General features: G+C 42.0%; 1 protein-coding gene across 2 annotated transcripts in view; it reads right to left on the bottom strand.

Annotated features, from left to right (window-relative positions):
- The window catches only part of LOC115010098 (cGMP-inhibited 3',5'-cyclic phosphodiesterase A-like), a 76,702-nt gene extending 72,336 nt beyond the window's left edge, over positions 1-4,366 (bottom strand). For both annotated transcript variants that reach the window (XM_029434507.1, XM_029434508.1), the window contains exon 1: positions 3,452-4,366. In XM_029434507.1, coding sequence (XP_029290367.1) covers positions 3,452-4,366 — 915 coding nt within the window. The remainder of the gene's footprint in view (positions 1-3,451) is intronic.
- Positions 4,367-13,022: the final 8,656 nt, after the last annotated feature.

Genomic DNA, 13,022 nt, shown 5'->3' with positions numbered 1-13,022 from the left:
TCCCCAGCTGAAATACAGAAGACCAGCTTGTCATTTTGTATTAACCCAAGAAGAAGAACTATCCCGCAGAGGCCCCCACTAACTGCTATCAGATCAGCTGATAATGACCTTCTTTTATTACGCTCATGATGGAAAGGACGAAATGCACCTACTTAGTGAGCTGATAGATGCTGGCAGCCAATTTGTAATCAAAAGGAGGGAAAATGGCTGTTTATTAAATCTACAGTTGAGCAGAGCATGGCCTCGGAGCATGGCTTTGGCAGAGCATCGGAGGGCAACATGGCAGCTTTAATGCTTGTGAGGACGAAGAGACAGAAGGAATCCTCTTTGCTCTATTTATTTTCTGAATAAACTGTTTTTACACAGTGACTATCAATCTGAAGGGGCCTTTATATAATACTCTGAGGTCTGTGGGAGATGCTTCCTGAGAAAAACAAAGTTAAGTATAAACGGTAATCCTTCCTCCATCCTCACGCTATAAGTCAAACACTTCAGACGCACAGCACTAACGCAAACATTGTCACGTCAACAAAGCGCAGATCTACTTCTTGTCATAACGCTCTTACAGCTTCTTTAAAACATCATAACTCTATTGAACACGGCATAAAGTGTTAAAACATCCTTCAGCCTCTTTAGGTCATCTAACTGAGAAGCAGTACCTGGAAATTGATGGCCATGCCATGCAGTTATTTTGTTCTCCAGGCAGAGTCAGTTAGACACGTCATGCTGCCTGACATCTCTGCTGTTCCCGTCACCATGTGGTGGTTACATTGTGGCCCCTGACGTGCGTCTGACCCCCCTTAGGGAGGCCAGAGCCCAGTGTGAGCGAGGTGGTGACTAGTGTGGGTCAGCATGGACTTGTTTACACATTACAGACCACACAGACAAGACACGGTTAAGACAGCATATGTACGCCATGTGTGTCTCAATTACAGGCAGGCCTTGACTGCTCAACTGCTTAGCACCGCCGCCAGAGATGAGAGCGAATGGTAGAACACTCAGGTTTCATTACAGAAAATCTATCATCCTCTTAACTTTCACATGCTATCAAGACAGTCTGAGCACTGCTGTCATTATGTCCCACAACAGAGACGTGTAATAGAGATCATCTTTCAGCAGAGGGCTCCAGCCTGGCTGAGGTGACAGAGTGGAGCAGAGTCGGAGATGTTGTAAATGTTTTGCATCTTTGCATGAAATTGTCTACTTTGTTTGTCTGGTAGTTCCATCATGCTCGGCTTTTATTAGGGACATCGCTGCAAGAAAAACATTCCTAAAGCAGACAAAAACGTGTTAATAGCCGCAGTTGCATCAATAGGAGCTGTTTACGACTAATCTCTTGGTTTTAGGGCTGTTTTTATTGTTCTCTGAGAAACTCCATCTTGAATCCCCTAAAGTAAAGAAATCTGAATCCAAACGTGATGACATTCATCCTCTTGTTTTTTTACACATTTGGTGTCTTTGAAATAGTGCATCATTTATTACAGTTGGTTCCCTAATGTCTATGTTCACTCTTACCATAATGGAAACACTATTGTGTGTAGTGTGAAAAAGAAATGCACCTAGTTTCCTTCTTTCTTTTGATGTAGGATCACAGAGTACGAGATTATATATAGAAGGCATAACTCCATTATATAATCTACTAATATATAAACAACAATGCGTACTAAATGTAGTGTTTTCTTTGCATATGTATATTAATATTGTAGTATAGTAAAAATTGTAAGACTGAAAAAGTACTTTTTTCCCATCATTTGCAGCATTACATACAGCAGAGTGTAAACTAACCTGCCATCCTTGCACATGTTTGTTTATAGCCATACAGTAAGTATTCCATGTAAACTACACAGCCAGCCATTTTCCAGCTGAACAAAGATACATCCTCACTCCATAGCTGCAGCAAACCAACTACTGTATATCAGATTAATAAAGATTGACACTTGAATAAGCTTCAGCTGAGACATCAAACCTAAATCAGAATAAAGTGTAAACTGTAAAATATCTAAGAGTCTTTTCATATCCGATTTGTGTATGTGCAGGAGTGTGTGAGTGTCACCACAAAGAAAAACAAACAAGCACACTACAACGCTAACTAGCCCTGAGAGCTGAGGGCATCTTTCAAGTGGCCGGGCCGACAGTGCAGCCTCTCATCTCCCAACCTAACCGCACTCACAGGTCACAACGAGAGCTTTGATCACTGCAGAAATCTGTTTCCCATTCACATGCTCAGCATGCTCATTGATTTTCCATAAGGAGGGCTGAGGAGCTGATATAAGTCTTCTTTCAACACAGGTATGCATGTGTATCAGTATCAGAGGAGGTTTACAGCCAGAGCTGCTACATTCCTGCAGTTTAAGGACAGCAATCCCTGATAAGTGATGAGGAGCAAGTGGTATTAAAGTCCAGGACAGAAAGATAATAATGCATTTGTCAGTTTTGTGGCAGGGGCTCAGAGATCATCCGGGGAGAATGTTTGACATAAATAATTAGGGATGAGATGAATCATTGACATCGTGTCCTCAGCTTCCCTTTCTCATCAGCACTTGAAAGCTGTTTCTAAAATAGCATCCCTTCAGCAACAAAATACCAAATTTGGTACTTTATTTTCAGAAGAGAGCTACACTTGCAATTATACTGTATATATGTACATGAATAAATCATGTCTCGGTCTGATGCAAGGTTTTCAGGGGAACATTTTGAAGCGTTTGGCTTAATTGATCACATCGAAGATAACATATCATTAAAAAATGATAATTAGAATGAAGCATGATACAACAATGTTACTGTGAAGGTAAAGTACAAAAGAAAATATCCTAAATTGTTGTAATTCCATGTTTGCCAGCTGCAAGTGGCTCCACAGAATATGACGAGATGTGAGTTCAAAGATGATCTGTGCAGATCAGAGCAATAACAACTGAACAAAGACCAAATCACACATACCCACACTGCAATGTCAAACAGGAGCATGACATGGTAACATGATACTAATAATAAACTAATCCTACAAATAATAATAACAATAATAATACAAATGTATCCCAATAATGATAATAATGTATCATTATTATTATTATTATTATTATTATTATTATTATTATTATTATTATTAATAGCCTATTGTTGATGTTGTTGTGGTGGTGGAGGTGTGTTACACTACACATATGACATACATGAAATTAAAATAAAAACCTCTGTAACCCTTTATACGTATAGAATATTATATGCACTAAAGCCATAACAATAATCATTATTATTATTATTATTATTAATAATAATAATCATATGAAATAATACTGAACATTCTAATCAAGACTCAGAAAAGACAAACTATCCTCATATTTTTGACATTCCACCTCTCCCTCCTTTCTTCCCTTCCCCTCAAACACAAAACTTGTCATTGGAAGAAGAAAACAAGCCAGAAATAGAAAAGTTGTATGGGACAGAAACTTCTTACCTGGTCCCTCTGGATGCATGGCAGAGAGGTCCGGCGATGTGACTTACTGTTGGACTGACTGTGTGCCATGTCTGAGGCTATCACAGAACTGGACCTCCTGCGCCTTTTAAATACAGGGATCTCTTCCCTGGCTCCAGTCACGGGGGTGCAGCCCTCCTTGTGTCTCCCTTGGTTGGGAAGGAGCTTGTCAGCATACCTCGCCAGCAGGATGCCCAGCACTCCAACCAGGTATGCTACGTACGGTCTCCAAGTGGCCCGTACTTTTTGCAGCGAAAAGAGTGAGATAGTCCTGACTAGACTTATGAAAACGATCACAGATATGCCCTGATTCAGCCGTGCTACCATGAGTGCACCGGTGGCCACGCAGATGAGCACGACCACGGCTGCTGTCGTGAATGAAAACAGCTGCTCATCTGTCCCGTCTAGGAGAGACCACGCCGCTGCTTCGCCCAGGTGGCACAAGGTTAGGAGGGAGAGGGCGGTCTGGATTAGAACTCCGCAGCGGATTAAGTAGACACCGACCCAAAAGAAGGCACATACGAGGGTAAACAACGGGGAAACAACACTCCAGCAAGTTTGCAACAGCTCAGCCGCGCAGCCTGAAACGAAGTGAAGGGGAGACGATGAATGCGAGAGACTGTTGTCAGCGCTGCTGCTGGCTTCAGCTTTCCAGTCTGCACATTTGACCAGCAGAGCGAGAAAAACCGAAAGCGACCCCACACACACCGCACTCCGGAGTCTCTGGGAACTCCATATTGTTGTGAACATTAGCCTCACCCACGACTCGTAATCTCGGTCACGGCACAGTGGGATGACACATGTTTTCACATAACCATTGCGATCCGGTGCGCTGAAGCCTTTTTCATGAGTGCTGCTCTGCGCACCGGTACTGTCAGATTCTGCAGGCATCGCCATCACTCATGGCAGATATGAAGTATGAGGAAGTCTATAATGCATCTATACCAGTGTGGTCATGGGACAGGGCATGAGTTAGTGACAAAACAAACATCATTTATTGTACGCATAATGACAAAGTAGGGCGAATACGCGCCCATGCGTCTCCATTTACGCATGGAGATGTGCTGCCACTGAACGTATTCCTTTTGTTTTTCCAGGTGCGGGTTGAGAAACTGCTGCCCAAAACAGCATGAAAGGAGCCTGAATGAGAGAGTAACTCAGATGTTATTCAGATCTAGGGCACTGCTTCTCTGCACATACGCGTCCTGCTTTGCCCTCCTTTGCAGAGCACAGTCTCTCTGACTTCTCCTTCTCTTCGCTTTGTGGCTCCACGGCCCAGTCCGTGCAGCAACAGCAGTCTTTGCAAAACATCAGTCCCGTTCCGTGAACACTCAGTGATAAAACGCGCTCTCCGTGTCCATTGTTTGGCCACTTCCCGGTCTCTCCTGAAACAGTAAAGGCCCCCCTGTTACTTTCGAGGATAATTAGCTGCTGAGGAATCTTGAGTTTGAGCAAGTGTCCGTCAGGTTATTGCTCGGCGTTTTGTGGGGCAAATCCAGAGTGTTTGTTACCAGCTCTCCAACCAGCCGCGAGTCTCAGCTCATTCACACCCCCGAGTTCCGACTTCACACAGGGAGCAAGAAATTGCAGCAGCAGTGAAACCCCCAAATCTTTTCTCAGCCAACCCAGCAGGCGTTGTCCTCATTAGATCTGACTTATGTTTAGATTTGTTTTATCTCTTGACATATTTGAAAAAACATTTTTTTTGGTAAAAAAAACAAAACGTACTTCTTCTTCTTTTTTTGTATGATTTATTCAAACAGTAGCAAAACCTGTTTTTGTACGAAATGGGGTTGACCTATATTTTCCCAGTGAGATTCTCTCTGAATGGAGTAAATATGGTGTATTTAGGAACAAACATATTAGGCCATGTTTTATCTCAATGGCTCCATTTTAATTTGCGGTTTTGGTGGCCAAGCCAACCTGAGGGCTTTAAACAGCCTTGACATGAATTCATCTCTAACTAGGTTGAAATATCTTGATGCTGGTCAGAACAATGTGACCTCTTCATGGAAACTGTTTTGCTGTGAAATTCCCAGAATAGTCCTGTGGTTGCCCTCCAGCTTGACTCCTAATGTCCCGACTCCACCAGGTCATTGAAATATTCATCCCACTTTAAGTGTCACTGATGATGTGTTGCCTCACAGTGGAAGGTCTCCATCAATGTTTCAGCATGCAGGTCTTCCGTCTGCATAAGTAAATGTGTTCACAGTTCAGGAGGCCCACGTGTTGTGCCCTCAGATGTAACGCTCTCATGGGATCACACATCACACTTTAGCACATATATAGACATCTAAGCAAGCACATGTAATCTCCCTCGCCTTTGCTGATGCACACACAAAGAAGCTGACGTACATACTGTGCGTGTAGTCGGTATTTTTCTCGACTATGTAACTCTCTTTCGCTTTATCTCACACACATATTTTTATACATTTAACCCTGAAGCTTTTCAACATCTGGTCTTCTCACAGCATCTAAATGAAGACGGAGCGTTCTAATTGACAATGCTCTGTCATGCCATGCTCTTGCTTTTGCAGCCTCATGTCCTTTATAAATTTATGGAAATCCCGCAGCAAAACTGAGAAACAGCACATTTAGCAGGACTCATGTCTGTGATGCTGACGTTCTTCAAATCTAGGGCTTTTTTTTTTGTCCCCCCCCCCCCCCTCAATCCTCTCTCTACCTGTGCTCATTCTCAGACAGGTCAGCACGACTCTTTCTATCCATTGGTGTAGACAGAGTGCTGTGTACCCCTTGTCAGTTGTGATTAGCGGGAAGTACGGGAGGAGAGGAAGCGCTAACAGGGAGCGATAGGAGCAGGAGGAGGCTAGGTCCTGTCCATCACCTCTCAGCACATGCTCACTGAGTGCCAGACAGCCCTTTCAATTCAGAGTATCACACAGGACAGCTGCCGGCTGCAAGTGTGAGTAGATTCTTGCGACAACATCTGTTTTTTGTCACCTTATCAAAGCCCATGGGTAACTTTTCTTTGGAAGAGTTAAAACAATACTGCTTCATCTGACTGCTTTATTTCATGGATGACAGGAGCAGAAACATTCCCTCTTTACAAACAGAAGATAAGAGTAAGACAAAGGAGAGAGGAGTTGAAGTCAGCCAGAAAACAGGGATATGCAAGCATTCATTTTTCTTGTAGGATACCGTGGTGCACTCATGCTGTGACATTGTTGGTCCTCTCTTATATTTCAGAGGCAAATCCATCATGTGAGGGGCAAAAGGTTGTTCCAACTATATCTGTGTGTGGTAGGAAATATGAAATGACGCAGGTTAGAACATGTGAAAGGCTGGAAAACATGAGAAAAATTACAGTTATGCCAGATGTGGAATATCTGGAACAACACCAGTGTTATCAACTGTGAAAGCCAACAGCTGTCCTTGTTTTCCTGCAAACTCTCAATGGCCAGGAAGAATGAAACTCATCACAACCTGCATCTTTCCCCCATGAAAAGCATCACTTTCTGGTTCAGATGAAAATGAATAACCACAGTCCTCAGCAGCCACTGCACGCAGCCTCTCCGGACAAGATCGTTGTGAAAAACAATTCTGGTTCTTTCTACAAACACGTCCAGAGGCCTTACTGAATTACCCGTAAGAATTTTAACGACTGGGGAATGCTCACGTAACCATCTTACCCTATTTGGCAATGTCACGGTCCATTGTAAAAGAGGAATCTTTTTATGAGGAGCAATTCATCAGACATCTGGTTTGGATGTTGCATGGGGGGCAGTGATCTGCTGTGACCTCGCTCAGACCTACTCTGGCCTGTGGGACTGCGGCTGACAGATCTGATGTATACTCAGGAAGTGTGAACGTGCTACAGAGTTGTTTATCATTAATTCACTTCACCCAGCGGCCCCTATATGCTCTACCCATATTACACATGAATATGAACTGATGACATACCTCACACGTGATCTACACTTCAGGCAAATCTGGTTTTAAATAGCTTTCAATCATCTTATGTGTAACTATACAATAGCAGCTGTCTGTTTGAGCACGCTTTGGCAGGAATTGTAATGAGACACAAAAAGTAGATTGAGCTACCAAATGTTGGATTGTCTATACATAATTATACATAAAATACAGCGGGATTCAGAGTTGAAAGACTAAGGAACAGAAGAAAAAAAGAAGAGCAAGGGGCTGAATGGAGTGATGGAAACAAGTTTACATTGTGTTTGGCACTTGTGTGTGCAGAGTGAGATCCATCGCACCATGTTTACCAGCCCTCATGGGCAACGGTCGGCTCATGGCCAAGTTTCCACTGAGGTGCTGTGGACACCCATCTCCACACACACACACACACACACACACACACACACACACACACACACACACACACACACACACACACACACACACACACACACACACACACACACACACACCACCACCACCATACACACAGACATGCACGTGTACATCCCGAGGAATCAACAAGCTTCCTTTCTCTTTAGAAACACGAATCTGACCTGACGTTGTTTCCCAAATTGTAATTACACCGTGCTCTCTTGTATTACGCAATCAGGGCAAAAATGGAGCAGGAACCTACAGCAGAGCTAACTGCATTATGTATGAGTCTGGGTCAATGGTTTCAACATCCGCCAAAATGTTTCCATCAATATTCCAATTTGTACAATCCAGGGATTCATTGGCACAAGAGAGCGATAGGATTTACATGTCTACATACAATTTCAAAAATCCTACATCTACTGACTCATGACAAAGATGACGAGACAAAGCCAGTAATATCAGACCACTGTTCTCTGGTTATATGACAAACACAGAAATATGTGATCTTGAGCTGCAACAATGAGGCGATCAACAGAAAATGAATCTGCAACTATTTCAAACTTGCCAAACATTTGCTGGTCCCTGCTTCTTAGAACGTGTCGGCATTATAGTCAACTGCATTTATAACCAACGTGCACTTTTGGAAATTAGAATAAATCCAATATTTTTACAGTTTTCTGTTTTAAAAAACAAATGATGACTCAATTATTAAAGAAAATGATCTGCAGATGAAACAATCATGAAAATAGTCGACTGCTTACAGTCCATTACAGTGTACTGTTGAAGAGGAAAGGCCGTCTGCCACCTTCCTACTGTGTTTGTTGGTAAATAAAACTGCAGACTCGCTAGACATGGCAGACTGTAACATACTGTATCTAGAAGAAAGGTTATAAAATGTCACACCAAAACAGGAGTCTATATACAGTACATGCACATGCACACTAACACAAACACACACTGATGCCAATAAAAATAAGAGAATGAGACAATAATTCTTCTGCTTTTGATTCAGTAACTTAATTGTTGCTCATTTTCATGGCAGAAAAAGTGTCACCGCCTAAATATGTAAACTAGTGGGACACAAACATGCTAATTCATTATTTTGGCAGCTCTAGGTGGGATTAACAAAACAGCAAACAACAAACTCTAAGATCTTTAACAGACTTCAAATAAGAAATGTGTTCGTATAAAACATTATTTTACAACTTAAAAAATCATGAAAAACAAAACTGCTTCAGAAGAAATCTGTATCGCTGCATGTTATTTGATAAAGGGTGATATTGGCTGCATATAAGTCAATTCATAACAAATGCATATAGTCAGTACCACGGTACTTGTGTTTAATATTCAGGTCACTTGACTGCTTTAGAATTCTACAACATTACATTGCAGAGGGAAATATTAACTCCATCTACATTTCTTTGACAGCTATAGTAACTACTTACCTTACAAATTAAGATTTTATGTTAAAGAAAAACACACACATGATGAGCTCATAAAATATGACGCATTGATATAGAATAAACTACCCAACAGCTTACAAAATAGTTACAATTAGTTCCACCTCTACCAACTACAATAGTAAAATGCTGCTTACACATTAATGGGGTGTTAATAATAATACAATATCTAACATACTAACACTCACAGAGGACTTATACTCGTATGCTACAGTAGTATTTTTACTTTGTGGTATTGTTATTTTTAACTTAAAGGGGACATATCATGAGAACCTCACTTGTTCAGTGCTTGTGCACATTCTGTACATTTAGCTACCAAACCACAAACTGTGAAATAAAACAACGCAGGTAGTTTCTTTCTGTCGGATGCTTCGGTCAGAAAATATGGGCCCTTCAGATTTGTCTCCCCTTACTACGTCACATGTAGATTCATTAGAATACACCGCCCCCCCCATCTGACTGTCTCCACCCACAGCTTGAGAACTGTCTTTGCAAAGGTGAAAACATGTATATTCAGACAGTATGAGAAAAATAATGCATGTAAACATGTTCTAGAAGAAACCAAAAAATACAAGTATGAACCTAAAACAATGGGCATAATATGTCCCCTTTAAGAAACATAACACACAATAATACATTTTGTTTTGGAGAGACTCATTGCATAATCTCAATCTGCTGGCACGGTCAGGTAAAATGGTCTCATATGTCTCCACCATGCACACACCGGCAGAACATGTGCACACGAGCAGGGCTCAGTTTTTGGAGAATGACGGGGTAGAATATTGGGATTGAATTAGAAGACGGGTACTTAATTCACTGGTGTGGGTGGGAGCACTGCGGGCAAAGAAAGAGAGAAAGTTGAAACACTGTCTCAGATGAATAATGCAATTCCAAGGTTTGAGTGGGAAAGGAGCCACACATTTGATTGCATATATATTCAGGGGAGTTAGGAAAGTTGCATGTATGAGTTTTGAATATTTCATATCAGAGTTTTCAAAGCTGCTCTGCCACCGCAGCTCGCTCAGACCATGTGGCAGTTAGCTGGCGTGGGACGTGCTGCTTGTCTTAGACACTAGATATCTGCTTGAGCCTGGGATTTATGCTAACCCAGGGAAACTGCAGGAACTTGTATTATATATCTCTGTCTCTCTTGTTCTGTGGAGTACAGATTTACTTCCTGAGCCTTCTCAAATAATGCAAAAATAAAACTGTAGATCATGGCTTGACACACCAGGCAGCCCAGTGTAATTGGTCTGTGTTTGTTCAAGACATGCCAGGAAAAACACCGGCCGTCCACCTTGTATGAGAGTTGTCCAGCACACAAAAGTCAGCTTTCATATGGGCATCTGGGCCAGGCGAGAAAGGCCAAGGGAGCTGACTGCTCACTTTTATTTTTTCGACGTCAGTTTACATGTTTTCCTAAACATGAGGAATGCTACTGGGAGCTCAGGCCCAGAAACAGATCCTTAGGCTCTATTCACTTGTTAGGGAAACAGGGGGTCATGGGTAAAGTGCTTCACGGCAACTTTCCAGTGAGGAAAAAACGATGAGGTTAATGGACAGCCTCTTCCAAAAGCATGATCACAAACAACAATCAAACTGATTCGTATTGACTGCAACGTACTGCCTTGTTTCTGTATGTTTAAATAACTAAATACCCTCAAATGGAATAATCACTGTCGGCAGAAACTGTGCAACTCCAGTTTTGTTGATAGTTGAAAGATCACAAGGACCTTTATGGGATGACAAAATCCCATTACTGATGAAACTCTTTCCGAGACAGCTGATGAAGTCACAAATGTTTTTGAATGTGAAAGCCCTATTTTTTTAGGCGTTGAGCACTTGACGTTTTAGAGACAAACATGTGATTAATGTATGATCTGAGACCACACAAATGGAATATACCAGATGATTTCTTTCTTCTCAGGATATAAAATCTATGAGCGAGGTGGATGCATCAGAACAACACAATCTCGTAAACTGTCTTGAGCATTATTGTTAAAGTGGTTATAATAAACAAGTGGGATCATATGACCACTTTACTGCTTTGGGTCACTCTAACTGCTCTCATCTGTGCCATTTCAGGCAGCAGCAGGCAGCTGCTTTCAGTGGAAAAAGTGGCAAACAGTTAATGCAGGTTAGAAAGAATTCACAAGACTAAAAGGAATGTGTATGAACGTCACCATTTCTAATGGTGCTGTTATTTGACGTTACAGTCTTGTGGTACTTATCCAAATAAAGTTCAAGTATTAAGGTTTATAGATCTTAAATTTGGAAAAGAAATATTTGAACTCTGTATTGTTCCTGATATTAGGTATCAGAATCAGTATCAGGATAGGAAAAGTCAGATACCAAATATATAATAATTAAGTGACATTGCGGGCTGGCAGACCACTTTCTTCTCCTGGGGTGTAAATATGCTATTGGAGAATGTGTCTGGCTCCTTAAAGAGGACTTCAGAGGAATCTGAAGTACACGCTATTGGTCTTTCCAATGCCAGACACAAACACGGATGAAAACCAACGGAACAATTTAGGGTACCACTCAGAATCAGCCAACAACTTTCCTCTCCTGGGGCCAAACTCTCCAAACTTCAGACATTCATAAAGTCCGTTTTTCTGAATCACTTGTCAGGTGATTTACCGTAAAACACGATTTAGCTCCATGATGAAAAGGAGAGAATGAGATTTCGGCTCGATGTTGGCTGACCTTTGGAGCGTTGGCGCTCAAAAAAGACGCCAGACAAAGACAGCAGACTGGCACCTAAACAGAGAGAAGACAGGACACCACAGCAGACTTCCTGTTCCCGAGAAGCAGCAGCAGCACACTCGGCCTCATGCCGGCTCTGTCCAATCAGCTCGCATCTCACATGGCTGGTCTTCATCTCTAGATCCTGACAGCCCCTTTCCCTGTTTCTGTTTTTTTTGTAACTTTTATTTGGGACAGAGGCTTTTAAGCTGCCATGTATCCCCACTGTTTGTACCGTTTGTCCCGGTTGCCATCACAGATCACGGCGCCGCCACACGTCAGGGCGTTGTTGGACTAGAGAGGAGGAGGAAGTGATCTCTAAAGTGTGTGGTCTCTCAAGAGGAAGCAGGCAGGTTGAGGCCTCCATTTACAAACTCTCACTCTCCACTCCTCTTCCCTTCTCCATCAATAACATTTTATGGGAAACACCTACATGGTTGATACACTGAACAGAGACTTTTAAGGCAACGTTTTTGCCTCTTAAATTGAGAATATAAAGCACCTCCGCCCCTTCACTTTTCTCCCTTCATCAACTGGGGAGGAGGGACCTAAAATATCCCATTAAGAACTGTGTGAGGACAGTTGTGTAGACGGCAACAGACTTTAAAAAGCCCTATTTAGTCTTCCCAGTGGCTGTTTGACGTCATTTAATGGAGGAAAGGCTGTCTTAAGTAAACTGACAAAAATGAGAAACCTCTCTAACAGCTTACAGTTGTCATTTGGTTAAGCCAGAGCGTTGTAAACATCAGGGGAAAATCGCACATGATCCTTGCCGCTCATGAGCCTCTGCCGAGTACGATATGTGCTATAAGTTAAGTGTTAACACAGAAGAATTGAAAAGACTATTAATTCAGTACCTCATAACACAGGAACGAAATACCTCTTACCTCGATAATACCTTAACACCCTGTTATAGTTTCAGAGATCCAAGCAGATACATTTAGCCCGACATAAAACATCTTGTCATTCATAAGTGACCCCAGCAGTAAAAAAAATAATAAAGAACATTTCCAAATCAAGATGTGCTGTATGGTCGG

Source organism: Cottoperca gobio, chromosome 6 (assembly GCF_900634415.1).
Source record: "Cottoperca gobio chromosome 6, fCotGob3.1, whole genome shotgun sequence".
Classification (NCBI taxonomy): Eukaryota; Metazoa; Chordata; class Actinopteri; order Perciformes; family Bovichtidae; genus Cottoperca; species Cottoperca gobio.
Note: the sequence above shows the minus strand (reverse complement) of the source record. Positions and strands in the feature narration are given on the sequence as shown.